The sequence below is a fragment of the Physeter macrocephalus genome, chromosome 18, assembly GCF_002837175.3.
Source record: "Physeter macrocephalus isolate SW-GA chromosome 18, ASM283717v5, whole genome shotgun sequence".
Lineage (NCBI taxonomy): Eukaryota > Metazoa > Chordata > Mammalia > Artiodactyla > Physeteridae > Physeter > Physeter macrocephalus.
In genome coordinates this window covers 2,216,176-2,242,462 of record NC_041231.1, presented here as the reverse complement: position 1 = coordinate 2,242,462, position 26,287 = coordinate 2,216,176, and the positions used below count along the sequence as shown (strand labels likewise).

General features: G+C 62.3%; 1 protein-coding gene across 1 annotated transcript in view; it reads right to left on the bottom strand.

The window, feature by feature from the left end:
• The window catches only part of OSBPL5 (oxysterol binding protein like 5), a 74,086-nt gene that overhangs the window by 27,956 nt on the left and 19,843 nt on the right, over positions 1-26,287 (bottom strand). The window contains 2 exon segments of the mRNA XM_055079524.1: positions 2,703-2,785; positions 4,037-4,193. Coding sequence (XP_054935499.1) covers positions 2,703-2,785; positions 4,037-4,172 — 219 coding nt within the window. The 5' untranslated portion in view covers positions 4,173-4,193.

Sequence of the window (26,287 nt, the reverse complement as noted above, 5' to 3'; positions counted from 1 at the left end):
GATAGAGCCCGTGCTCCGCAACAAGGGAAGCCACCACAATGAGAAGCCTGCGCACTGCAACAAATAGGAGCCCCCGCTCGCCGCAACTAGAGAAAAGCCCACTCGCAGCAACAGAGACCCAACGCAGCCAAAAATAAATAAATAAATACATTTTTAAAAATGGTTAAAAAAAAAAAGAAACTGGGGGTGTCCAGAGCTGTCCTTTCTTTCCTCCCTCAGCCTCTGACATGTTCTAGACTTTACTTGTTTAGTCTGGTGCCTGTCTTCCCTCTAGAACATAAGCTCCAGGAGAGAGGGACTTTGTTTTATCCAACGACTCCATCCCCAGCACCTACAGCGGTGTGGGCCTTGCCCAGATAGGATGCCCAGACATCATTTCTGAATGGGAAATCTGAAATTTGAACTGAGTGTTTCTGACAACATTTGATGTGGTTTTATTGGGTTTAATGTTTTATTGGGTTGTAGAAGGAAGAGCCATGTTTTCATGAAATAAATCTGTGTCTCAAAAAAATAAATGTGTCTGTAGACAGATGACTGGATAAACAAAGTATGGTCCAGCCACACAATGGAATATTATTCAGCCTTAAAAAGGAAGAAAATTCTGGGGCTTCCCTGGTGGCGCAGTGGTTCGTGCCCCGGTCCGGGAAGATCCCACATGCCGCGGAGCGGCTGGGCCCGTGAGCCGTGGCCGCTGAGCCTGCGCGTCCGGAGCCTGTGCTCCGCAACGGGAGAGGCCGCGACGGTGAGAGGCCCGTGTACCGCAAAAAAAAAAAAAGGAAGAAAATTCTGACCCAGCTACAACCTGGATGAACGTGAGGACATTACAGTAAGTGAGATAAGCCAGACACAAAAGGACAAATACTGTGCGATGCCACTCATAGGAGGTCCCTAGAGTCCTCACATTGATAGAGACAGAAAGTAGGACGGCGGGGCCCGGAGCTGGGGAAGGGGTGGGAGGTGAGTGTTTAATGGGGACAGATTGTCAGTTTTATAAGATGAAAAAGTTCTCGGGATGGATGGTGGTGATGGTGACATAATAATGTGAATATACTTAAGCTGTAGAATTAAAAATGGTTAGGATGGTAAATTTTGTTATGTGTATTTTACTGTAATCTAAAAAAAAATTTTTAACTAAAAAAATTCCACACACACAAATGCAGGCGCTCCAACTACTCTCCCAGCAGCCGGCAGCCCTGGGGACCGAGGGGGGGAAACGCTGGCTGAGGGGGGACCCACGAAAGGTCCGGTTTCTTCCTTGCCGGAAGTGGACACAGGGCAGACCGTGAGGACCGCCACACACTCCTTGTTTGACAGAGGAGGGCGTGGGGTCCCAGAGCAGCCAGGCAGTTGTCACTCTGGGTGGGGAGAACTGGCCTCGATGTGCCCCCAGCCCCCCAGCCGCACCGCCAGAACCGGGGCCTCCAATCCTGGGGCCGTGGCTCCCCTGGCCTGAGGCCCTCGGGGGAAGGAAGGGTGTGTCTACAACCTGGCACCTGTACCTGGAACCTCGCACCCTCCCTGGACCAGAGCTTCTGCCTGGAGGTGCACAGCTGGGCCCCAGCTGAGAGGTGCTGGGCTGGGGAGCACGTGGGATGTGTGTGTGTGTGTGTGTGTGCGTGTGTGTGTATCTGTGTGTGCATCTGTGTGTATGTGTATCTGTGTATGTGTGTGTGTATCTGTGCGTGCATCTGTGTGTATGTGCATCTGTGTGTATGTGTGTTATGCGAGTGTACATGTATGTTGTGCATCTGTATGTGTATCTGTATGTGCATTTGTGTATCTGTGTGTGTACAGCTGTGTGCATCTGTGTGTGTAACTGTGTGTATATGTGTGTGTATGTGTGTGTGCCTCTGTGTGTATCTGTGTGTGTATCTGTATGTGCATTTATGTGTGTGTGTATCTGTATCTCTGTGTGTGTCTGTATGTGCATTTGTGTGTGTGTACATGTGTGCACGGATATCTGTGTGTGTGTCTATATGTGCATTTGTGTGTGTGTATCTGTGTATGTGTATCTCTGTGTGTGTCTGTATGTGCATTTGTGTGTGTGTGTACATCTGTGTGTACGTATATCTGTGTGTCTACATGTGCATTTGTGTGTGTGTGTACATCTGTGTGTACGTATATCTGTGTGTCTACATGTGCATTTGTGTGTGTGTATCTATGTGTGTATGTGTATCTGTGTGTGTGTCTGTATGTGCATTTGTATGTATCCGTGTGTGTATCTGTGTGTGTATGTATATCTGTGTATCTGTATGTGCGTTTGTGTGTGTATCTGTATGTGTGCGCGTGCCCTTTCCCCGAACTCAGCGTTGCCCTGGAGAGGGTGCACAGGTGGAGGGCACAGCACAGACAAAGGCAGAGGGGAGGGTGCGCTCATACCTGGGTGGGTTCCCTATGACAGAAGAGCCCGGGGCCTCCTTTTACCATGATTTTCTGTCCCTGAGGCCCCCTGGCAGCCCCAGCCTTCTCCGGGCCCTGCATCCCCGACCTGTGTTACTCAAGAAGGTGGCTTTGATAAACAACTCACGAGCTCTGTGACTCCGTCCCCGGCTCCAGCAGCCTCCCTGATTCAGAGCCAAGGGCTGGGAATGGTGGGTTCGGCCGGCGGCCCTGCCTCCCTGTCGGTCCCCTCCCTCCAGCCACTTCCCATCGTCCCCAGGGCAGGCTCCCTGCCTTGGGTCCTCCCACAGCCGGGCTCCTACCGGTGGCACCTTCGTGGCAGAGCCTGGGGTCGGGGGCCCTTCCTCCCTGGGCGGTGATGGGCTGTTGGGCTCCATGTCCTTCCCTGCAAGAGAGCGGCCAGCATGAGGACGGGGCATGGCTTCCGGGCAGGCCCTCCGCCGCTGCCAGTGTGGGGCAGGCGAGGCACGGGCACCGGCACGGGTGGCCTGGGCGGGGCAGGAAGCCAGCCCAGGCGGTGGCTGCGGGACCGGAGAGCTAACCAACACCAGCCAGCGTCATGAGGGGGTGTCACCGCTGGGAGGAGCCCGGGTGCCCTGGGCGCTGGCGTGGCACGTCCTCTGGGGTCTGTAAGACAGGCCCCCTGTTTTCAGTTCAGGGTACCCAGACCTCGCCTGGCTTCCCCCCACGCCCCAAATCCGCCGGCTGGAACTCCATTGCTCCCCGGCGCCGGGCTCTCGGAGGGAGGTGGCCAGACACTGTCCCCGCGCCCCTCCCGCAGGCAGGCTTCCTCTCCAGCTTGCTTGAGGGGAGGAAGGGGGGTGGGAGGGGTCTGGATTCGACCCTGGGGGGAGCGGCGGCCCGTGCCTGGCTCCGTTGTTTTTTTTTTTAAACATCGTTATTGGAGTATAACTGCTTTACAATGGTGCATTAATTTCTGCTGTATCAAAGTGAATCAGCTATACATATACATACGTCCCCTATCTCCTCTCTCGTGTCTCCCTCCCACCCTCCCTATCCCACCCCTCCAGGTGGTCACAATGCACCGAGCTGACCTCCCTGTGCTACGCGGCTGCTTCCCACTAGCTGTCTGTTTTACGTTTGGTGGTGTACATATGTCCATGCCACTCTCTCACTGCGTCCCAGCTTACCCTTCCCCCTCCCCGTGTCCTCAAGTCCATTCTCTACGTCTGTGTCTTTATTCCTAGGTTTTTCAGAGCCATTTTTTTTTTTTTTTAAGATTCCATATAGCTCCGTTTGTTTTGCAGCGGGGTTTCTAAAGCTCAGGTTCACGGGCAGGAAGAAGACGGCGGCGATGGTCTCAGAGGAGGCCTGAGGCCGCCTGACGGCCACTCCCGCCCGCTGCCTGGGGCTGGCGGTTTATGGCCAGGTCCCTGCAGGAAGCGGAGGAGCAATGGCTAGGGGAGGACCATCCCGACCAGGAGGCACCAGGGGCTGGGGTGTGAGCACAGCAAGGCCGACGCCCTCCCTCCCCAAGCGGGACAGCACAGAGACGGAAAGGGACCTGCCCGAGGCCACACAGCTGGGCTTCGAAGCTGAGGAGGGCCCAGGCTCGGCAGCTGTCCCCACGCGTGGCCCACGTGCCAGGTGACCGGGTCCCCATTTGGACGCTGACCTGGACCCAGAGGGTCGAGCTCATTCTCTCCACCCCAGAGCAGGTTGCGGCTGAGTTTCCGGGGGTCGACTCTCTGAGGGATGGAGGAGGGCGGACACAGTGAGAAGCGCCGTCGCAGAAAGGCCTCCTCCTTCATGGCGTGGGCGCTGGGCGGCTTCTGGAAGGAAGGAGGGGAGGGCACTGGTCACGCCTCACGCCGAGGCTGGGGCGGCCTGGGGCCTGGAGGTGGGCATCCTCCGCCCGCCCCGGCAAGGGGACCAGAGACACGCCAGAGTCAGGGCCGAGTGGCCGGGGCCACCGTGTCTTACAGTCAGGTCCCCACTCAGGGGACGTCTCAGAAATGAGACAAGGGCCCAAGAGGCCTGCGGGTCACCCAGGGAAGGCTGCACGGCCAAGCTCAGGCTTTCCAGGGCCCATGTCAGAAGCCAGGCCCGGACCAGCCCCGCTGGAAGTTTGGCTGTCACGGGTGTGGCAGGACCCCCTGCCCCCCAGGCCCGGCACTAAGTCGGCCCCGTAGGACCCTGGACACGGTGAAGTGGAGCTGAGGTGGGCCACCAGACTTCCCCCGCTAGGGGATGGAGCTCCGTGGTGGGAAGACAGCGACTGGTGCACGCAGGGGAGGGGGCCAAGAGCTGCCCAGAGAGGGGGACGCAGGCAGGCCAGACAGGCGGCCACAGAGCCCTCGGGGGAGCTGGCGTGAGGCTGGGGCCGTCCCTGAACCTGGCCTGCCCGTGCCGCCCAAGGACGCCTCGAGACCCCGCCCCCTGCCCGCCCCTGCTTCAGCCCCTGGGCTGGGTTTCTGATACCTGCACCCAAAGCGCCTGAACTCGGAGAGGAAGTGCAGGCGTGCTTACGGTGAGATGCACCCGACTCCACGCTCCGCCCGAGACATCACCTTCCTGCTTCACAGCGCTGCCCAAACCAGCGTCCGGTCCCAACAGAAGCAGCCGCCCCGGGCGAGCCCGACGGCCGGCCCTTCAGGTGCCTGCCGTGCCCTCCCAAAAGCCCTGCCACTGCCCAGGTCTGCCCAGATCAGGAAAGAGGCAGAGTCCCTCTGTCTCCTGCCCCCTCGCAGCCCCACCCCGGGTGGGGCCGGGGCAAAAAGCAGCTCCCAGTGGACGGCACCCCGCCACCGATGTCAGCCCATTTTATGGATGAGAAACTCATGGCTCCAAGAGCTGATGGCCTAGGCTTGTGGTCACGGCCTGGCAGATGTTGGCAGAGCAGGAATCTGGCTCTGAATCCCAGGCTCTTTCCACTCCCTGAGGACGGGCTGCATAAAGGCCCAGTGACCGATCTCTCCAGGCCCAGGGGTGCCTCCTGCCAAGCCCAGGACAAAGTCCCCGCTTTCTCCCCTGGCCCTGGGCCTTCCTGGGCGGGGCAGCGGACACACAGAGCCTTTCCTGCTGTGACAGGTGGGCGAGTGGTCCCGGGCGGGGCTTCAGGAGTGGGCAGGGTGGCCCAGGGTTCTGTCGGCAGCCCCGGAAACTCCTCTGTGCTCCCCGCCCAGGGGTCAGAGTAGGGGGGCTCCAGGGCTGCAGTGGGCCCAGGGGCCGCTCCCTTCCTAATCACTACCGTGTCACCCGGCTAAGCTTGTTACCCCTGCCATTTCACAGATGGGGAAACTGTTTTCAGAGAGGTTGGGATTTTGGCCCCAGGTCGCACAGCTATTAACTGGCGACGGCTGTGCTTGAGTCAAGTAGGCCGATTCTCAATCCTGGCCCGAGTTCCCCCCTCACCAGTTCAGCTTAGCTTCTAGCAAACCCACTGCGGGGAGGAGAGGGCGGGAGTCTGGAAGCCCAGCCCCTGCCTGCAGAGTCGCAGTGGCCACTCACTGACTCCCCAGGTGTGTCTCAGGCCAGGGAGCCAGCACCTGAGAGGAGGTCCGCCGCCTTCTTACTCATGTAGCTGAGATCTTCCAAGGACCCGGCTGGCAGCCAAGGTGAGTCAGACCTGCTCCTGCCATGGAGGCCCCGGGACGTGTGATGAGGGATGACACAGGTAGGCCTTCCTCACCTGGAGCTGCATGTCTCTTAGGGGTTGAGTCTTGCAAACTTGGGGCAGGGAGAGGGGCTCCTGCCCACACATCTCAGCTCCCCCATCTGGCCATGCACCCCAGCACTACCAGGGCAGGGTGGGGAGGGAACGGAGGTCAGTGGCTGCCTTTCTTCTCCCCCAGCACAGCTAACAACCAGCGACCAGTGGAACTCATTAGACTGTGAGCCCCACGATCTGCTCATATACACCATCCTCCCTTCCACCTTCCCGCCCTCCTTTCCATCCATCCAGCCAGCCAGCCACCCACCCATCTTCCCACCTGCCTATCGGCCCATCCATCTAAACTCCTAGCCATCCACCCATCCATCCAATCATTTAACCATGCATCGATCCAACCATCCATCGATCCATCGATCCATCGACCCATCCATCCATCCATCGACCCATCCATCCATCGATCCATCGATCCATCCATTGATCCATCCATTGATCCATCCATCCATCCATCCATCGATCAATCCATCCATCCATCGATCCATCGATCCATCCATCCATCCATCATCCATCCATCCATCCATCGATCCATCCATCGATCCATCCATCCATTGATCCATCCATCCATCGATCCATCCATCGATCCATCCATCCATCCATCCATCCATCCATCCATCCATCCATCCATCCATCGATCCATCCATCCATCCACCCACCCACCCACCAACCCATCCATCCATCCATCGATCCATCCATCGATCCATCCATCCATCCATCGATCCATCGATCCAACCATCGATCCATCGATCCATCCATCGATCCATCGATCCATCCATCGATCCATCCATCCATCGATCCATCCATCGATCCATCGATCCATCCATCGATCCATCGATCCATCCATCCATCCATCCATCCATCGATCCATCCATCCATCCATCCATCGATCCATCCACCCACCCATCCATCCATCCATCGATCCATCCATCCATCGATCGATCGATCGATCCATCCATCCATCGATCCATCCATTGATCCATCCATCCATCCATCCATCGATCCATCCATCGATCCATCCATCCATCCATCCATCCACCCATCCATCCATCGATCCATCCATCAATCCATCCATCGATCCATCGATCCATCGATCGATCCATCCATCGATCGATCGATCCATCCATCCATCCATCATCCATCCATCCATCGATCCATCCACTCACCCATCCATCGATCCATAGATCCATCGATCCATCCATCCATCCATCGATCCATCCATCATCCACTCATCCACCCATCCACCCATCCATCCATCAACCATCCATCCATCCACCCACCCACCAACCCATCCATCCATCCACCCATCCATCCAAACTCTCTTCCCTCCCTCCTCCGTGAATCTCTTGTCAGCAGAGCAGCCTGATTTCCCTTCCCCAATTCCTTCCTATTTGTCCAATAATCAGATACATCAGGGGTGACATCCAAATGGCTGAACAGCTGGTCCAGGACAGACACCCACAAATCCGAGCGCAGTGCCGGCATGCACCCGTGGATACCCCCTCTGTGTCCTGACACCCCAGACCAGGCGCGGGCCCCCAAAGGCCCCCCTCTGACCCACTCGGACAGCGAGGTGGCCCCTCTCCTTCGGCAAGGCCTCAGGGTGTACACGCAGCCCCTCGGCCTTCCCTATGCCTACCCCCGGCTGCTGTCTATGATCTCATTTGGGGTCAAGGAGGGGGAGATGCTGCTTCGCTCATTTCAGAGCTAAATCCAGGGCCCCTCTCACCAGAGGCGCCTCGCTGCGTTTAGAACACAGTCCGGCCTCTGTCTCCTGTCCCTGTTTTCCAGGCTATCCAGGACCCCTGCCCACTCCTCCCACCGCATTCCCTGCCTGGCTCTGTCACCCACTTGCCCCAGACACACTGGCCCCCGTTATTAAGCCCGTGCCCACTGGGGCCTCTGCTCTGACGTCCCCCCGCGAACGCCCTCGCCCACACCTCCGTCCGTCCGCGTGGCTGGGTCCTTCTCAAATTCCACTCTCCACTCAAATGTCACTTCCCAGAAGGTTGCCGCCCCTCTGTCTCACACAATGCCACATCCCCGTGGGACAGTCCGAGTCGCTGGACTGCTGCTCCTGCATTCCTTCCTCTGTGTCAGCTGTCTTCCACCCCAGGATGCAAGTTCCAGGAAAGGGGACGGCACTGCCCCTCCCGTTTGCTGCGTCTCCCCAGGGCCGGAAGCAGAGGGACTTGCGGCGGGCGTGAGTGCCACTCCGCTCCAGGGCCTGGGGACCCCAGAGCCTGCGGTGAACGAAGGCAGGAGAGCAAACGCCCCTGGGCTTCGTCCCTCCTTCTCTGCGGGTTAGGGGAGGACCCTCTGGCCAGCGTCGGCTTGGGGGCCGATTTTCACGGTAACCCTGGTGAGGTCCCTGTCCCAGGCCTCCTGCCACGCCTGGTACAGCCGGGGACCGAGGCCCCGCCCTCCAGGCGCTCGCAGGAGGCAGGAGGAATCCGGCACCCGGCGGGCCTGCGGACCCTTGGAGGCTCCAAGCTGGGAGGACCGCCAACCCGATGCTGGGCTGACCATATGCCCTCGGCTGCTGCCCTGTACCTGGCGGGGAAGCTGAAGGCTCGCGGCCCAGGGAGCACAGCCCCGTGAGCGGGGAGCCGGTCCATGAGGGTCGGGGGGGAGGATGGAGGGAGGGAAAGAAGAACAGGTGGGTGAGGAAACGGACTCCCAGGCTGAGCCAGCAACAAGGGACCACACCCGCGGCGGGCAGCTCTCTCCCTCTGTCCCGGCCGGGGCTCCAGCTGCCCAAGGGCTCAGGGCACGCTCTCTCTCGGCCCAGCCCCAGGCCCTTGGAGCCTGGATTCTGCCCGCCTGAGCCATCTCGGGCCGCCACGTGCCCTGCCCTCACTGGCCTCCCCAGCCCCTGACGGCTGGCCTGTGCCCCGACCACAGTACCACCGCTCCGTTACCCTTGGTTACTGGGGTGATGCTTGTCCGTACACAGCTCGCCCTCGGCCTACGGTTGCCCCAATTGTTCCCCCGCTGCCATAAATGAGGCTGATTTGACATTCGGCTGTGGCTTCACCTGGTCCTTATTACCATGAAGTCCAGGTGTCTGAGGGGACACTGCAGGGCCTGTAGGAAGGAGCCCAAGGGCACCCCGACACGGTGAGACACAGCACGGGAGGGGCCCTGACATCCCTGTGCGGGAGCCTCGGGTGTTTCAGCAAGAGGGGGCCCCCCAGCCCAGAGACCCCCGGGCCCCCTAAGGCGGAGCCCATAGTGGAGGCCAGGAAGCAGGAGGAGGGGCGGCGGCTGGGGAGAGGGTCACCGGGTGTCTGTGGCCCGGGGCTGCCCAGCCCTGGCCAAGCCCCGGGGGAGGGCCTGGCAGGCCTGGGGCTCAGCAGGGAAGCCGCCTGCGGGCCCCAGCTCAGACCCAACACCAAGCCAGCCTCGGGGCTTGGGAAGGCGTGGCAGCGTCTCCCACGCTGACCTGCAGGGTTTAGGGCGCAGGCGTGGCCAGCTTCCTGCAGGCCCTGGCAGTGGTGGCACTTCCGGGGGACGGTGGGCTGTGGTTTGCTGCCGGAGCCCTCGCGCCCACCCAGCAGGCGGGAGTCCCAGCCCTGGAGGCACACGCGCCCCTGCGGACGAGCCCCCCTGCCGCTGGGACCGCCAGGTTTGGCTGTCTGAGCGCGGCCGGGGAGCACTCCCCGCCATCGAGGCAGGCGGCCAGGCGGGCCCACCCCTCGGCCTGCGAAGCTCCAGGTGGGGCAGGGCTGGCCTCCTACCCCTCCTCCTCCCGGCTGGTCCCCGCACAGGGAAGGAACCCTGGCCCTGGCTCACCCTGTGTGGCTGCCCTTCTCGGCCGCTGCTCCGCACAAAGTCAGACCCCGAAGGGCCTTTCGGGAAGGAGCGGGGCAGGCACCAAACCTTCGGGAAAGGAAACACTTAGAACTTGGGCCTGGGGTGGAGACTCACTGCCCGACGCCAGGCACGGCTCTGAGCGGAGATGCCGGTCCCAGAGCCCTCTCGGGGGCAGCGCGTCGGCCCGTCTTGGGGACCGAGGCACACACACCCCTCGTGTCTTAGTCCGGCCCATGCGGTAACTCCCTGCCGGGCTGGGCTTCCGCTGTGGGGCACATCCCAGCTGATTCCTTGACTGCCGGAACCCCCGGGGACCCACTCAGGCCGGCACCCGTAGGGCCAATGCAGCATTTCCAGAATGAATTAGCTCACGTTGGCAAGGGGGCTTGAGAGGGGCCAGGGCTGTCGCGGGTCGGGGAGTAGCCCTGGGGCCCCAGAGCAAGTAGGGCAGGGGCCCCTCCTGCACCCCTGCTCTGGGCAAGGTGGTGGCTGTGCAGGCATCCAGGGACGGACCCGCCTCCCCGGCAACCTCTGAGTCCCAGCAGCCTCCTTGCAGCCTGCTCCAGACTCCCATGCCCCGCCTGCACCCCGAGGATGCAGGATGCCCGGGCTGATGGGCACCACGGGGGCCTCAAGTGAAACATCACTGCCAGTGGCCGTCAGCGTCCTGCAGCCACAGCCGGGACGTATCCACGGGTGGTGTCTGGGTACATCCCTGCCCGGCAGCAGGGGGCTGGACGAGTTGACCTTCAAGTTCTACCGCGGCTCAGGAGCCTTCCTGTCAACCGCAGGCGCCTCCTGGTCCCCTCCCTTAGGGCCCCCCACTTCCTCCTGCCCCGTTGCCACTCCCGGGCCACCTGGGAGGTGAGGGGGACAGATAGGGGAGCACGGGACGGGAGGCAGCTCCGACTTGCGGCTTGGCCGCCCTCACCCCGCACGGCCTGAGCAGGCTCCTCGGCTTCCGTTTCCCTTCTGGGGCATGAAGGCCCCCCAGCGTCGGGGGGCAGACGGGTCCCACGTGGTGCTGGCCCAGAGTAGACGGGGTATAGGTCAGGCTCGGCCCTGCCCGGGCCAGCCCCGTGTCCCTGAGTTCCAGCACTTGCTCGGGCACCTGGTAGGTGACAAGCTCTCTGTCCCTGAACAAGGCCGCCTGGCCAACATCAAGGCCTGGAGAGCTGCACAGAGCCCACCCTGCCCCACCTGGGTGCCTGCACCCTGCCCCTCCCCTCCCCCACTGGAAGCTGCCTTCCGAGCAGTTGTTTGCCTCTAGACGCTGTCCCCTCCCTCCACCACCAGAGGCCCACCTTCGGGCCAGAACAATGTGATCTTTGTAAAGAAAGGTCATTGGTGCCTTATCGGCCAGCACAGACAGGATGCCCAGCCCGCTTATCTGGGGCCAGAATCCGCTGAGCCGCTTGCAGCGCTCGCTCGGTGGGAAGGGCTGAGGCTCTGAGAAGGAATCCAACAGAATCCCGGACTCACTTCGCATCCCACCTGCAGGAGCGGAGGGCGGGGGGGACAATTCTGAGCCTGGGAAAAGGTCCAGTCCTGCCTGTAATGGTTGTGTGGCCTCAGCTGGCCACGCTCGTCTCTGAGCCCCTCTTTGTAAAGGGGGGGCTCCTCTGAGTGGGGGTGGCAAAGTCCCCTGCAGAGGCCGAGACGGTGAACCCAGTGTGAGTTCCTGGCTGCCTGGTTAGCTTTCTCACCAGCAGCTGAGTGTGACAACCGGCCCAGCTGTGCTACAGGGTAGGAGGGCAAGGGTTCCTGGGCAGGGGAGATGCGGCTCGGGCCACGGGGGCCTCTCTGTTAATTGGTGGGTGCAGGAGAAGCAGGCACTTGCAGCCCGGCCGCCACCAGTGTGCCTGCCCTCACGGTGCACTCACTTCTGCTTGAACAAAACGGATTGTAAAAGGCGAGGGGAAAAATGCTCTGAAATCACAGATAAGCTCAGGGATGAAGCGACGTGAACCCACCTGCTCGGCTCTCTGTCTGCACACCCAGTGGAGAGGTCAGCAGATCCCAGGGAAGGACAGCAGCCATCAGTTAAAGTACAGTAGCCATCAGTTAAAGGACAGCAACCATGACGTCAACACCACACATTTGCATTCCAGAAACTTGCTAAGGTCCCAAGGCTAGTGACCATGAAGTCCCTGCCAAAAGGACCCTCATGAGGGTCCAGAAACATGTCCTGGCTACTGTCCCCCAGCTGGACCTAGCATCTGGGGCTCCAACTGGGCAGCCTGAGCAGCCCCCATGGGAGCAGCAGCCCCTTCAGCGCACCCTGGCATGTGGGCGCATCCCTGACGGGTCCAGACCAGCGTTCAGAACTTTGGACCTGTGCTGATGGACCCCTGACGCGTGCCAGGCCCTTTCACACGTATTATTCCACCTGATGTGATTCTTATGATATCGGAGAGGTGAGGGTAGCAGATCTCATGATCCCATTTTAAAGATGCAGATCTCAATTTAAAGAGGCCCCAAGAGCAGAAAAGACCAGGCTGAGGTCCAGTGGCTTGAACAGTGCCCGGGTCCCCGCGAGGTGGTACAGCTTCAAGCCCCCAGTCCCCAAGCACCTTGAAGATGGCTGAGGGCGGGGGCAGAAAGGAAGTGGGGTACAGGGTCCCGGGGGAGGTGGTGGGAGCCGGGTCTCCCCCAGAGAGACGGTTCCCACACAGGCCACTTCGGAGTGCCTGAGCCCTGCGGAGAGGGGCAGGAAGTGGCCTGCCCTGCTCGAGGCCTTGCCTGGGTGTTCTCGGCTGACTCAGCCAGATCACGTGGCCGTGGGTAGGGCCGGGCCCTGGCACCCGCCCACCTGGCTTCCTGACCGACGCGGGGCCAACTGGCACGCTCCGTACCACGATCGGCTGGCCTGGGCACCGCCCACTTGCCACTTGCTCTGCAGCAGGCCCCTCCCGCCCAGTTCTAGGAAGCCCGGGCCACTGTGGCCTGACCGGATGTGGTCCCCGCTGCAGGCCTGACCCCACCCTGTCCTACCCAGACCCTGCCCGCCCACCTGTCCCAAATGAGAGTTTGAGTTTCTGATGCAAACTGCAACCTGGTCGCAGTGCCCTGGGACAGGGAGGGGTCGGGCAGAGGGCGGGTGCTGTGCCACCAGGCGGGAGTGCAGGGCAGTGGGGAGGACGACGTGGGGGGGGGGAGGCAGGAGCCCCCCAGGAGATGGGCCGGCCGAGGGTCAAGGGTCGGGGCTGCCCACCTCAGGTCCAGCATCTGAACCAGGCAGCTGGATCCGGGCCCCGGGGTGACCTCACGCGCGAGTCACTGCCCGTGCTGTGCGGCTGGCGGCTGACATGAAGTCCCCCACACGCTGGGGGGCTCTCCCCAGGGTGCTGATGTCTCCCGGACATCCCCTGCGGCCTGGCTCTCCCGGCGGCGTTTCTGCCCCGTGTGCCCCCTCCCCCGGGAGACGCCCCACAGGCCGCCGCCTGCCTGGGTGGTGGCGGCTGCCCTGGGGGACACTCGGCCACAGACGGGCCCCCTCCATCTGGACCCCATCTTCCCTCATTGCAGGGCCGAGCCTGGGCGGGAAGTTCCAATAAGAAAAGGAGAACAAAGTGGGCCAGGGGCTGCTGTGGCCCCAACTCCCTCCCAGCAGGCAGGGAGGGGCGTGGAAGGGGTCGGGAGAAGAGGGCAAGTGGTGGGTCATCGCCGACCCTGAGGGGATCCTGGGGGCTCAGGTGAGCCTGCACTCCCCTCCAGACCCCTCCAGCCTCGGCCTCTCCCCTGCCCGCCCCCTGCTCCCGCCGTGGGACCTTCCGCAGCTGCTCCTGGCCTGGTGGCCCTGGGGTGGGCGCTGAGTGGGCCTGAAAACTAGGTAGGTAAGAGCGGTAGCCCCTGGAGGGGCAGTCGTCCAGCAAACAGAAGGAACCGAGGCCAGGAGGGCTGCCAGCGGATGGGTGGGGCCGAAGCCGGCTGCGGGTCCCCGGAGGGGGGCATTGGCCCTCGGCTGTGCAGGGCGGGGGTGGGCACAGCCAGGGGTCTACCTCAGGGCATCTCTGTCAAGGATCTCCCTCCGCAGGGGAGAATCTGGCCCAGGTTCCCTGAGCAGCACCCACCATCTTGGACTGTATTGACAGAGAGTGAGCCCCCAGAAAAAGGGAGGGGAAGATTCCAGTGGGCCCTCCTTGGTCAGACCGCTGGGTTCTGCCCTGCGCGTCTCAGCAAGGGGCGGCCCAAAGCAACGCTCTGTGAAGGGCCAGGGCGGTGCCGCCGGGGAGCGGTGCCGCCTGGGAGGGGCACACACCGCCCAGCTCTCCTCTGTGTCCCTCGGGTGACTGACGGTGCGAGCTCCAGGCAGGACGGGGCTCACGCGGGGCTCAGACAACCGCCATCCGGGGAAGGGCAGGTGCGGTGCTCACAGCCCAGGAAAAGGCAGAGCGTGTGCTGAGGCGGGTGCGCTCCTGAAAGCGCCTAGAAGCTCCCTAAGAGACTCAGCAATGTGGCCTCCCAACTTGGGTGGTGGGCCCCCGCCCCCGAAAAGGCTCAGGTCTCCCACAGAGGTCACGGTGGTGGGATCCAGAGGTGTGGGTGCAGCAAAGTCTTCCTCTCCCCCAGCCCCTGCCCGTGCCCCAGCCCTGCAGCGTCCCTGGAATTAGGTCGGGCACCCCTAATCCAGCACCTTGGCCACACCTGAGCAGGCATCACTGTAGCTCCTGCAGGGAGGTGGCCGCCCCGTCTGCTGGCTGAGAACGCAGAAGCACGGCGCGGCAGGGTGCCCCCAAACCTGCTCAGGACCCCACACGAACACCAGGAACTCGGCCTCATGGGGAGGATGCAGCCTCCGTCTCCTCCCTCCTACCCCAGCCCGGCTGACCCGGGCCGGTTCTGAGTGCGGAGAAACCCTTCCTCTCCCCAAGAAAAGGCGCCCTCACTCACGTGCCACCTTCACAGGCTCGCTGGTGGGTCATCTTAAATGCCAGCCAGCCTGGCCCCCGGCTGCTCGGTGCTGGGTCAGGGGCGCACGCTGGCTCGCTCAGGGGAGATGAGGGCCTGATCTCGCAAGACCCACTCTCAACAGCCCCCGGTCCTGTGCTCTTGGGTGCGTGAGGTCCACGGAAATCCAATGCCCAGTTTTCCCACAAGTCGCGCAAAGTATACCCCAGCTGGACTGTGCCCAAGGCTGGTTCTGGGACATAAATGGAGCATAATCCACGCACGGTGTCCACCAGCTCGGCCTGGCCTCGGGGCCCTCCCCAACCAGAGAGAGGGGCACCGAGGACCCAGCAAGCCTGGACCCCCGGGGACGGGCAATGTCTCTGCACCCACCATGCTGTACAGCATCGAGCCGGCGACTGGGGGCCTGGCTGGGGCGTCCCGGCTCCCTGATCCCCCAGGCTTGCGGCAGCCCAGGGTTGGCTGTGGGCACCTCGTTCCTGAGACCAAGGAGGTCACAAGAAGGGCGCCTGGTTAATTTTACGCATCCACTTGACTGGGCCGCATGGGGGCTCAGACATTTGGTCAAACACGATACTGGGCGTGTCTGGGAGGGTGCTTCTGGATGAGACTGACATCTAAATCAGTCGACTCGGTAAAGCAGATGGTCCTCTGCAGTGTGGGCGGGCCTTGTCCAATCAGTTGAAGGCTTAAAGAGCACAGAAGGCTAAGCCTCCCCGACTAGGAGGGAATTTCTCCTGCCTGATGCCTCCGGACTGGGGTGTTGGATTTTTTCTGCTTTCAGACCTGAACTGAAGCATCCGCTCGTTTCCTCGGTCTCGAGCCCGCTGGCTTTTGGAGTGGAACTAAACCACCGGTGCCCCCTGGGTCTCCAGCTTGCCGACCACCTGCGGATCTTCAGACCGCTCAGCCTCCGTGATGGTACGAACCAATTCCTTATCATAAGTCTCTCCCTCTCTCTATGTATATATATATGTATATATATATACATATATATATACATGTTTATTACATACAGATTGTACGTCTACAGGTACACACACCAGAGAACCCTGACCGAAACACCCAGACGTCAGGCTGCTCTCTCCTCCTGCTGTGATCACTGACAACCGGGCACAGGGGCCCTTGATGAGAGCACAGGTGTAGCTGGCGGTGAGGCGGCACCATGGCGTGGGGAGAACAGCCACGCACCTACTCAGTGCCTCGGTTTCCTCGTCTGTAACAGGCTGATGACAGCACCCCTCGTAGGGTTATTGCGGAGTCAAGGCTCGCGGAGGGTTTAGAATAGCAGCACCAACCAACATGAACCACTACCGTTTGCGGCACCGAGCCCTGAAGCGATAAGCCTGACATCAGGAGCGCAGCGAGGCCGGGGCCGGGGAAGGCTTGGTGTGGGGCCGGACAGAGACAGCGCAGTCCCCTTTCCGGGGAGCCGTCCATGGGGAAACCAAAGCCCTCTGGGGGACTGCGGCCGAGAGGTGGGCTCCCGACAGAGCTGGGAAGACCAGTGTGACTGCCAGCACCGCCACGGGGCCACGGAACACAACGTGAGAGTCAGGCGTGCACGCGTGGGCCCGTGGCCAGCTCCTCAGCTGGTTTGCTCGACGGCCCCGGGGATCCGGGCGGGCAGACGCCGTGCGGTGATTATACTCCAGTCTTGTCCCAAACCAGCCTCGGCCACACTGCAGGTGGAAGAGACTTTGCACAACGTGTGGGAAAACTGAGCATGTGAGCTCAGGGAAGCGGATCCGCCTCCCTGCTTCCCACGCGCCATAGGACGTGCAGCCCGGCACGCGGCTGCCACCCCTTTATTTGGTGTCGACGTGGTAGCCCCCTGATGACAGAAGCGTCATCAGTCTGGGTTAAAATAACTGAACTTATGCCGAGAGCCAACTATTTACAACACGCACTACAACTCACAGAGAGGAAACAAACTGATGGTTACCAAAGGGGAAAGCGGGGGAGGGGTGAATTAGGAGGTTGGGATTAACAGATACGCGCTACTATATATAAAACAGGTAACCAACAAGGTCCTACTGCAGAGCACAGGGAACTCTACTCAATATCTTGCAATAACCTATAGCGCAAAAGAGTCTGAAAAAGAATATATATGTGTATAACTGAATCACTTCGCTGTACGCCTGAAACTTACACAACATTGTAAATCAACTCTACTTCAATTTTTAAAAAAAGTCTGAAATTTAAAAAAGAACAAACAACACTTACTATAGAAGCCAGGCCACCTGGCTTAACATACAATTCTATTGCTTGCTCTTTAATGCCCAACTGGCTTCGGACTCCACAAAACCCCTCCCTGGCCTCGTCTGGGTGGAGGGTGAAACCTCCTTTCCTAACTGTTCCCCCCGCATCCCTCCTCTGAAGGAAACGAGCTCCAGATCCAGGGCCGGGGCACCCTCTCTGCCCCGGAGGCAGCCGAGCAACCTTGGGCCGCCCCCTCTGCTCCTGGAGGCTGGAGGGGGAAACAGAGCCTCACTGGGAATGACCTGTCTCTCGGGACGCTTAAGAGCCTTGGTCCCATTCCTGTGCGCCCAGCCTGCTCTCTTCGGGGAAACTGCTTCCCCTTGAGCCTTCAGACGAGCGGGTTCCCCACTCACGGGGAGCCCCGGGGAGCCCCCCCGAGTGGGAGGACCCCGCCCCCCTCATGACTGCTCCTGGCGAGGATGGGACGTGGCTCTCAGGACCCAGGGTACCAGAGGGCGAAGCCCCAGGGCTTCCTGCTCACCTGGGAACGGCCGGCACCCGGCTTCCTCCAGGAGAATCTGCACTGCGGGAGGACACGGACCCCCGGCACCCTCCCACCCAGCACTGGGCCAGTGGGGTTTCCGGTAGGGCTGGAGCTCATTCTTACATAGCCCTGGGGCGCAGGGCTCACGGAGGTTTCCAGGAGTCGGGTTTTGGGGGGTTTCGTCACAACTTGAGTGCATGGAGAGGGCGGGGGGGGTGCCTGGCTTCTCTGATGTCCAGGGCGAATCCTTGCCTAAACTGAAAACCCCCTCTTGCTGGACGGTCCCAATCCTCACACAGCGGCAGCTCCCCTCAGGGCGCACGCACGCCTGCATGGCATCCTGCAGGGCACTGAAGGAGCCAGCAGGTGGGCGGCGGGCACCATGCCCCTCCTCCCCTCCTGCCGGCCTCCCACCCTGTCCAGGCTAGGTCTTGGCGGCAAAAAAGACCGCAAGCGCTGCAGTGCTCTGTTTTCCCGCCTTCTCTGCATTTTACAGATGCAGTAACTGAGGCCCCAAGGGCGAGCTGACTCAGCCGGGGACATGTGGCCGGGTGGCACCGCCCCCCTCGACTCCCAGCTCACCCGGGGCAGGCGCGCTTGCCCCCCGACCCCCCGCCCGGCGTCAGCGCCAGCGGAAGGGTTGCCCACGTCTGCTGGGACTGCCCCGAGAGCCAGAACAGGAACTCCAGACAGAGAACGTTTATTGGGCTGCAGGTCCGTACAGCAGAGAAGCCCACTGCCTCCTTGCCATGTCCCCAGCTTTCCCGGCCCCGCCGCCTGCAAGAGCCCAGGACCCCTCTGGGTGGATGGGCCGCCCTTCCCTCCCCCGCGTCCTGTACCCCTCCTACCACTCCCCCTGCAGCCCGACCCGTGAGCACCTACTGTGCGCTGTTCCGCCGCCCTGGCCCTCCTGCAGCCCAGCCCGCAGGTTTTAACTCGGGGACGGGCTGTCTGCACTTCTGGCTGGAGCTCACGGGGTCCTCCTGCATGGCTCCTGGAGCCCCTCCAGCCTCCAGCTCAAGGCCTTGCTCACCACCGACCCGCTGGGCGGGCAGCTGCTGGGGCGGGAACGGAAGCCCTGCCTTCCAGGCCCTTCTGGGATAACCAGTAGGGGTAGCCCCCCACCCAGTGACCCCCCCCAAGTCAGGCTGTGGGCCGCCCAGTCACAGCCTTGCACCTGCCACTCCCCGGTGGTTTCTGGGGAAACCCACTCTGTCAGCTGTCACGCGCCTGGCGGAGAAAGTGGCCCTGCCAGTCGGGCAGGACCAAGCTGGCACTGGGCCGAGGGCCCCCTCCTTGTCCTGCCACGGTAGGGACAGTCCAGGAAGGTGACCTGACATCTCAGGGATGTGGTCACCAAGCTTGCGGACCCCCGGCCCTGCCTCCAGACGCTTTTGCTCACTGGACCCTCTAGCCCACTGTCAGGGCCCAAGCAAACCCAGCTTGAGGGCGTCTGGCTTCCTGGTGCCAAGGTGTCAGTGTGACATCGGCCTGAACCACGAGACACCGTGTGTGTGTGTGGGGGGGGAACATGCCAAGGGCTCACAAAGAGACCAAAAGAGAAACAAGCAAGAAATGAAAACCTATATCCACAAGCAACGTGCACACACGTGTCCAAAAAGCAGAAGCAGCCCAGACTTCCATCAGCTGATCAATGGCTAACCAAACTGTGGTCCATCCATACCACGGAATATTATTCATCATGAAAAGGAATTCATGCTGAATTCATTAAGAGGAACCGTCTAGAAGGCACTATACAGAAGTGATGATGGACGCTGTTTCTTTAAAAAAAAGTCAACATTTCAGGACTTATCACATTTCCATTGATCATAAGCCCAGTGGCCAGCGGCCCTGCCAGCCTCCGGCCAATCTTGAGCTCCGTGGAGTGGACCCGTGGCCCTCTCACCAGCTGTGCAGTCAGCACGCCTGACCCGTTCTCCAGACACTGAAGCGGCGGCCGCCCAGCCCAAGTCCCGCCACCGTGCCTTGTCCGGTGGAGATACTGAGGTTTGGAGAAGGGTCCAGAGACCCCCGACGAGCCCCGAGGTCAGGGCTCCCTGAGGCCACTGGGGCTGAGAAATGGCCCTGTGGGAGAGGTGAGAAGGCAGGGCTTGTCCTCCAAGCTCTGAGACCTAAATCTGGGTCTGTCCCCTGACACGCTCGCTGGTCACGCCATGAAATGACAAGTTCTAAAGCGTGAAGCTGCATCGAGCGCCTCGTGAGCAGAAAGTGACAGCTAAAAATGAGACCGAGAGTGACGGGGGACACGGCGACCGCTCGGAGGCCGGCTCGGGGTCAAACGTGTCCCTCTGGGTCGGGATGTCCAGACAGCCCGCTGCCCCTTCGTCTACGCCTGCCTTCGGGGACGCCCCAGGGAACCCAGCCTGCCAGTCGGCGCGCCCTCCGGGCCCCATCATTCGCCCTAAAACACCTTCCCTTGGTTTCGAGAGACAGCCCCACCCCAGCCCCCGTGGGCGGCGCCCTCCCTGGCCCATGAGAGGTCAGGCTCCTGGATTATCTGATGTGTGGGAGGGGCCCACATGCTGAGACCATAGGGTCACCCCCTCCAGGCTGTCCTTTCTGACTGGGGAGGAGGTTTGACATCTCCCCTCTGCTCCCCAGCCAGTGAAGGCCAGTCCAAGGAGACAGAGGGACTGGTGGCTTTACCCATCAGGGCCTGACCCAGAAGGGCCTTCTTCCTTCCGGAGGTTAGAGGTCACAGCAGCCAGTGTCCCCTGTCACCTGCTGACAGTAGAGGTGGCCGGTGACAGTGGCAGCTTCACTGGGTCCTGAGGCTTTTTGGAGAGAATTAACAGGTTTCCACAGAGAGGGGCTGTATCAGTGTCCTGGGGCGGCCGGAACAGAGGACCACACGCTGGACAGTTTAGTTTAAACAGCAGAAACGGATTCTCTCCCAGTTCTGGAGGTCAGAGTCTGAAATCAAGGTGTTGGCGGGGCCCCACCCTCAGAGGCTCCCTCCTGCCTCTTCCAGCTTCTGGGGGCCCCAAGAGCTCTGTGACCTACAGAAACATCCCTCAGTCTCTGCCTCTGTCTTGCCGTGGCCTCCCCTGCGTGTCCATGTCTCAAACCTCCCTCTCCTTCCCTTTCTCCTAAATCACGGGATTTAAGGTCCACGAGATAATCCAGGATGACCTCGGTCAAGACCTTTCCCTTAACTACCCCTGCAAATTCCTAAATCCAAGTAAGGATGCATTCACGGCTTTTGGGGTCAGGGCTTAGACATATCTTTTGGGGGTCACCATTCAACTCACTGCAGGGAGTTTCAGGGGCACCCAGCCCAGCAGAGACCTGGGGTGGGGTAGATGCCTATCAGCACCTTGCAGCCCCCCACGGGAAGGTACGCAGTGCTCCCCTTGGCCTGCAGGGGTCCCAGTGGCCCTTGTCCCCTTGTCCCCTCTGCTTGCACCTGCCCCTCCAGCCCACCTGGGTCAGGCCGACCCCCATCAGCTCCTCCCACTGTCCCATCACCCTCAGCAGAGCCACCTTTTACCCTGTCACCCCCTTGACTAACCTCCTAGGGCTCCATCCCCGGATGAAGCCTCAGACCCTCCTGCCCCCGCCCCTCCACCATGGAGCCCCCAGCGAGCTCCTGGGAGGCGGCAGCTCTCCTGCCACGCAGGCGGCCCCGGTACCAGGCAGCTTCACGCCTCCCTGCCTTTGGTCTCCCGGGTCCCGGGGCCAGCGGTGCCTCCCCGCTGCCCGACACCCCCCTCCAGACCTGGCACCGGCCCCAGCACTCGGCTTGGTGTCACCCCCGACCCTGAGCCTTCCAGCAAGCTGGTCCTGCCCCCAGCTGCTGCTTCCTTTTTTTCTTTTTTTTTTTTTTTTAGTATTTACTTATCTGGCTGCGCCGGGTCTCGGTTGCAGCGTGCCGGACCTGGTTCCCTGACCAGGGCACTGGGAGCGCGGCACCCCAACCACCGGCCCACCAGGGTTCTCGAGGGTTGCGAAGATCGGTTCTGGCTCCGGCCCAGCACCGGCTGGGGACCCCGAGGCTGGGAAGGGCTGTGTCCCCTGGAGCCCGAGCCTCCCAGGGGTGTGTTCCCGGGGGCCGACTTCTCACGGCGCAGCTATCACAGACCCGAGCCCCCCAGCCCGACCCAGCAAGAATCGGGTGTCATTTTACAGGCGAGGCCTGGGCAGGGAGGGGGCCCGAGGCTGACGGGGTCTGAATGGAACCCAGGCCCGTGGCCCTTCCGGAACGAGCGGTGGCCCATCACATGCTTCCTTTGTGTCATTACTGGAGGAAAGTCACGCCGCCCAGCGGTGCTCCCCGAAGATTCGGCTGGGCTGAGGGCTGTCTGGGGAGTCCCCGTTAGAGAACAGTGGAGGGGGCTGCCCGCTGCCCCCCTGGGTCACGCCAGCCCCAGCAGCATCGGCCCCAGAGCCCAGCGCAACCGATGAGCATTTCTAACTGACGTTTACACCGGGGAGACCCGGACAGACACCTGGAGCTGGTGGAGGCCCGGGAGGCGAGGAGTGTGCTGTGTGGGAGGGTGGAAAGGGGTCTCCAAAGATCTGGGGGCCCTTGCAAGGGAGGGGGAGAGAAGATATGAGTGGAGAGCCCAGCCTGAGAGGGGGCTGGGCTGCAGCAACACGGTGGCCGGGGCCCCCGCCGGGCATGGCTGAGGGGCCCGGGGACGGGGCGCCTGGCTGGTTCCCACCGTCCGGCTGGTTTGGGCCCCGGGTTTCCGCTGCACTTTGGGTTATGTGTCTTCAGCAGAACCGCTGAGCCGCCGGCATGTGGTGATGGGGAGCGGGCAGGTTTCTCCTCGGGAAGGGGGCTGATCTTGGGGTCCCTCCAAGGCCCGGGCGAGGATGGCGTTGGCCCTTGCAGGGCCTGGCACAGAGAAGCACGGACCGCGAGAGTATCGGGGGCGTGGAGCCCATAAACCGAGGGGGCCTGGCGTCTCTACTGCTCATGTGTCCCCCGCGCCCCTGTTTTGCGGGGGGGAGCTGAGAGCTCAGACGTGGCTCGGCTGAGGACAGAGGGGTCTTGTTGCTCCCGTGCCCCCCAAAGCCCAGTGATGAGTAAGGACCGTGCATGCCCGGCGGGCCAGGCCTGGGGGAGGGCAGGTGGTGGGGCGGGGCCAGGCCCCAGCTCTGCCCCCGGGGATCCCGCCCAGGCTTCAGTTTTCGGGGAGAAGGACTCCACGGGCTCAGCCCTCCCTCCAGCTCCAAAGTAAGAATAATGAGTCGCGGTCACAGGGAAGGTGGCTTCTGCGCAGACGCCGGGCGTGTGTGACCAGGTGTACGACTCGCTGGGTCCCCGGGCATGGGGGGCGGGGCGGGCGTCGTCCTGCAGCCCAGCCTCGGGCGGCCTGCCCTCGGGGCAGCTTCAGCGAACCCCTCCTTCTCCAGGGGCAAAGGTCTGGCCAGCCTGGTCAGGCCCGCTCCAGGGGCTGGGCCGGACAGGGGTCTGGAGGGGCCCAGGTGATCCTGGCAGAGGTCCCCGGAGGAGGGGCTGCTCGGCTGCAGCCCTCGGGGTCGGATGTGTTTTACACCCTGCATCCCCAAAGGGCTGAGCACAGCTCCTGGCCCTGCTGGTCAAGCTGACTTGACCTTGAGCACTCAGGCAGGGCCAGTCACAGGCCGGGGCCGGCCCAGGGCGACGGACTATGGCCTGCTGGTCGGCGGGAAGCGCCCTGCTTTCAGGCTGCTCCTTTGTGCCCTATGGGTCAGCCCAGCGGACACCCCGCGAGCACACAGCCCTGAGGACGGACGGACGGACGGACGGACGGAGGGAGGGAGGGCGCACAGCCTCTTCGGAGGGTCGTCTGCAAGCGTGAATCAGAGCGTCAAGCACGAGCGTCCCTTGAGCCGATGAGCCGACTTCCAGAAATTTACTACGGGGCGTAAAATCCATATAATCAATATCTGTGCCAAGAGACACGTGTGGGAGGATTTGCTCTGCAGGGCTATTTTCAGGAGTGAAAATACCCGTCGACAGGCAGGTGGCAAGTAAACCAAGGGATGTGGGTGCGGCGGATGTAAACGTGGCCACGGAGACCACGCCGCGGACCCGAAAGGGATGCCGAGGAGCCGGCCGTGCCTCAGTGACACCAGGGCGCGGGGACGGAAACCATCACCCCGCGAGGCTGTCAATCAGTCCGCGCCACTTTCTCCGGCTCGTCTGCTCTCCACGAAGAGCGCGCGCCGCTTTCACCGCGGAGCGCGCCCCCAGCAGAGCCGTCAGCAGCCCGAAAATGAACGAGAAGCAAGAGATGCCGGGCCTCCAGGGGGACGGGAGGAGCTCTTGCCCCGGACTCGGGGAGCCCGGGGGAACGTGGTCTTGCCAGGGCAGGTGGCCCGAGGGCCTTGCAGGAGCGTGGGGAGGCCTGGGGTCCCTCTTGCCCAGCTGGACCCCCTCTCTGGGAGCCAACAACCCCATACTCCCCCCACTTGCACGGCCCCTCCACCTCCAGGCCGGAGTGGCCCGGAGCCTGCTCTCCAGACGTCCACGGCCGCCCCAGCCTCACCGAGAGGCCCTCAGCTCTTAGCACCTGGCAGGGCCGGTGTCTAGCCCGGGGCCACTCCCCTGGGCTGTTCCCCCAATCCTAGCTCTTCGTCTCCCGTTCTTCACACGAACCGCCCCCCCAGCCCCGCCCAGGTCTCAGAACCTCTGCTGCGGCATCTCCTCCATTCCTGGGGGCAGTACCCCAGGTGGGGCACCCGCCTTGTCCCTGCAGCCCCAATGCCCAGGGAGCATTCGGCAAGTAGCAGGTACTAACGGTGATGCTCCTGGGGGGGCCGGAGGTGGGGGTGATCTGGCCGAGCGGGGTGTGTAGACATTAGGCGCTCAGGAACCAGACTCGGCCGACTAAGGAAGTGACCTCTGCACCTTCAGAGCTGCTCCAAGGGGCCAGGAACAGACGGGGCAGGGGGGACGCGGGGGAGCGCAGCAGAGGCAGAGGCTGGGGACGCACGGCCCAGAGGCCCATCCCGGGGCTCCGCCAGGCAGGGAGGAAACAGCGCCTGGAGTCTCTCCTGCTGAGGGTCTTCGGGGAGGGTGGGCTTGGCCCCTCCAGGACCTCCTCAAGGTCACGGGGGGTGTCCGGGCTGTGACCTTCCAGAACCTTCCCCACTGCCTTTTGCTCCCCAGCGCTGTGTGTGGATGGCCACGGGGCCCTGCCCTGGAAACCCCACACAGACAGATCTGGAGGGGAGCCTGGGGGAGTCTCTCCTGCTGAGGGTCTTCGGGGAGGGTGGGCTTGGCCCCTCCAGGACCTCCTCAAGGTCACGGGGGGGTGTCCGGGCTGTGACCTTCCAGAACCTTCCCCACTGCCTTTTGCTCCCCAGCGCTGTGTGTGGATGGCCACGGGGCCCTGCCCTGGAAACCCCACACAGACAGATCTGGAGGGGAGCCTGGGGACACCTCCACCCTGAACGCGCGCTCTGACCGCGGTTATGTAGGCAGGCGACAAAAGAAGGAGAAAGCGGGGGCGGGGGGCGGTGAAGGCCAGGAGGTGACCACAAAGCTCTATTTTAAACCCGAGTTCAGGGACATGAGGTGCAGCTGCGTCCGTCCGGCTCTGGGGACAGCGGGGCGTCGTCCTCTCCGCCTGCGGATTTCACATTTTCCAAATCCGTGATACAGAGTCAAAAAGGAGAGGCTCAAAGCTCTGTCTTGAAAACTTAAAGGGAGAATTGAATAAAAGCCTTGAAGGGACAGAAGAAATTCACATAACATTAGAGTCCCAGCCTCACCCCACCCCCCAAACAAGGCTCAGAGTTTAAAAGACTGAAAACAAGCCAGGTGCCTCTGAGGACATTGAAAAGGTGACAGCCAGCCGATCAGAGGCTGCACCCCGGGGAAAAGCCAGAGCTCCCTCCCCGAAATGGGAAGGTTAGAGCCACGAGGTGATCCAGATTCAGAGTTAGCCAGGTAACAGCGGGAAGAAGAGCCGAGGGTCCCCAGTGCCCACCGCTCGGTGGGCTGCAGCGTCCGGAGAGCGTGGACCCCCGGCGGCTGGGCCCCCGGCCTCGCCCACTGCAGAGCGGCCTGGGGCCCTCCAGCCCCGCCCTAGGCCTTTCAGAGGCTCCGGCCTGATGATGTGGGTCTCCCGGCTGTCCAGGGCGTAGCCCCCGATTCACAACAGCCCCCCAAGATCAGCAACACCCCACCAGAGGCCCCGCGCCGGGAACCTGGCCGAGGCTGGGAGCGGGGGCCCGGGGGCTGCCCTCAGCTCTCACCGGCCTGGGCTGGGCCGGGCACCCCTCGGAGGCCACCTCTCCAGCAGGCTGCCCTGCCGGGAGGCCCGGACGGCACTGCGACACGTGCTGGGGCCGGGGACTCTGGCAGCGAGGCCCTCGTCGCTCCCCTCCCCGCCCCACCGCCGCCAGGACCCCGCTCCTCGGCCCTGCCCGCTGGGCTGCCGCGTGCCCGGTCAGCAGGCTCGGGGCCCGCGCAGCCCGAACGGATGGCTCACGGCCAAACGGCACGCTCGGGCCCGCCGCGGTCGGGCGCGCGCTGCAGCCTCTCCCAGGCTCCTGGGTCTACGTCCTCGGAGGCAACCCCACCACCAAGAGGTGAGGCCGGGCGCTGACCAGAGCCGACGGCCAGCGGGCTGGGTGGCTCGAGCCCTCGGCCCCCGCGCCAGCACACGCCCGTGTGCCCCCGAGGTGAGGGCAGCCCCCACCCTGCTCCCTTTCTTCCTCTTTGATCGTCACAACGACCCGGCTCTCGCCGACGTGTCAACGGGCAGTCA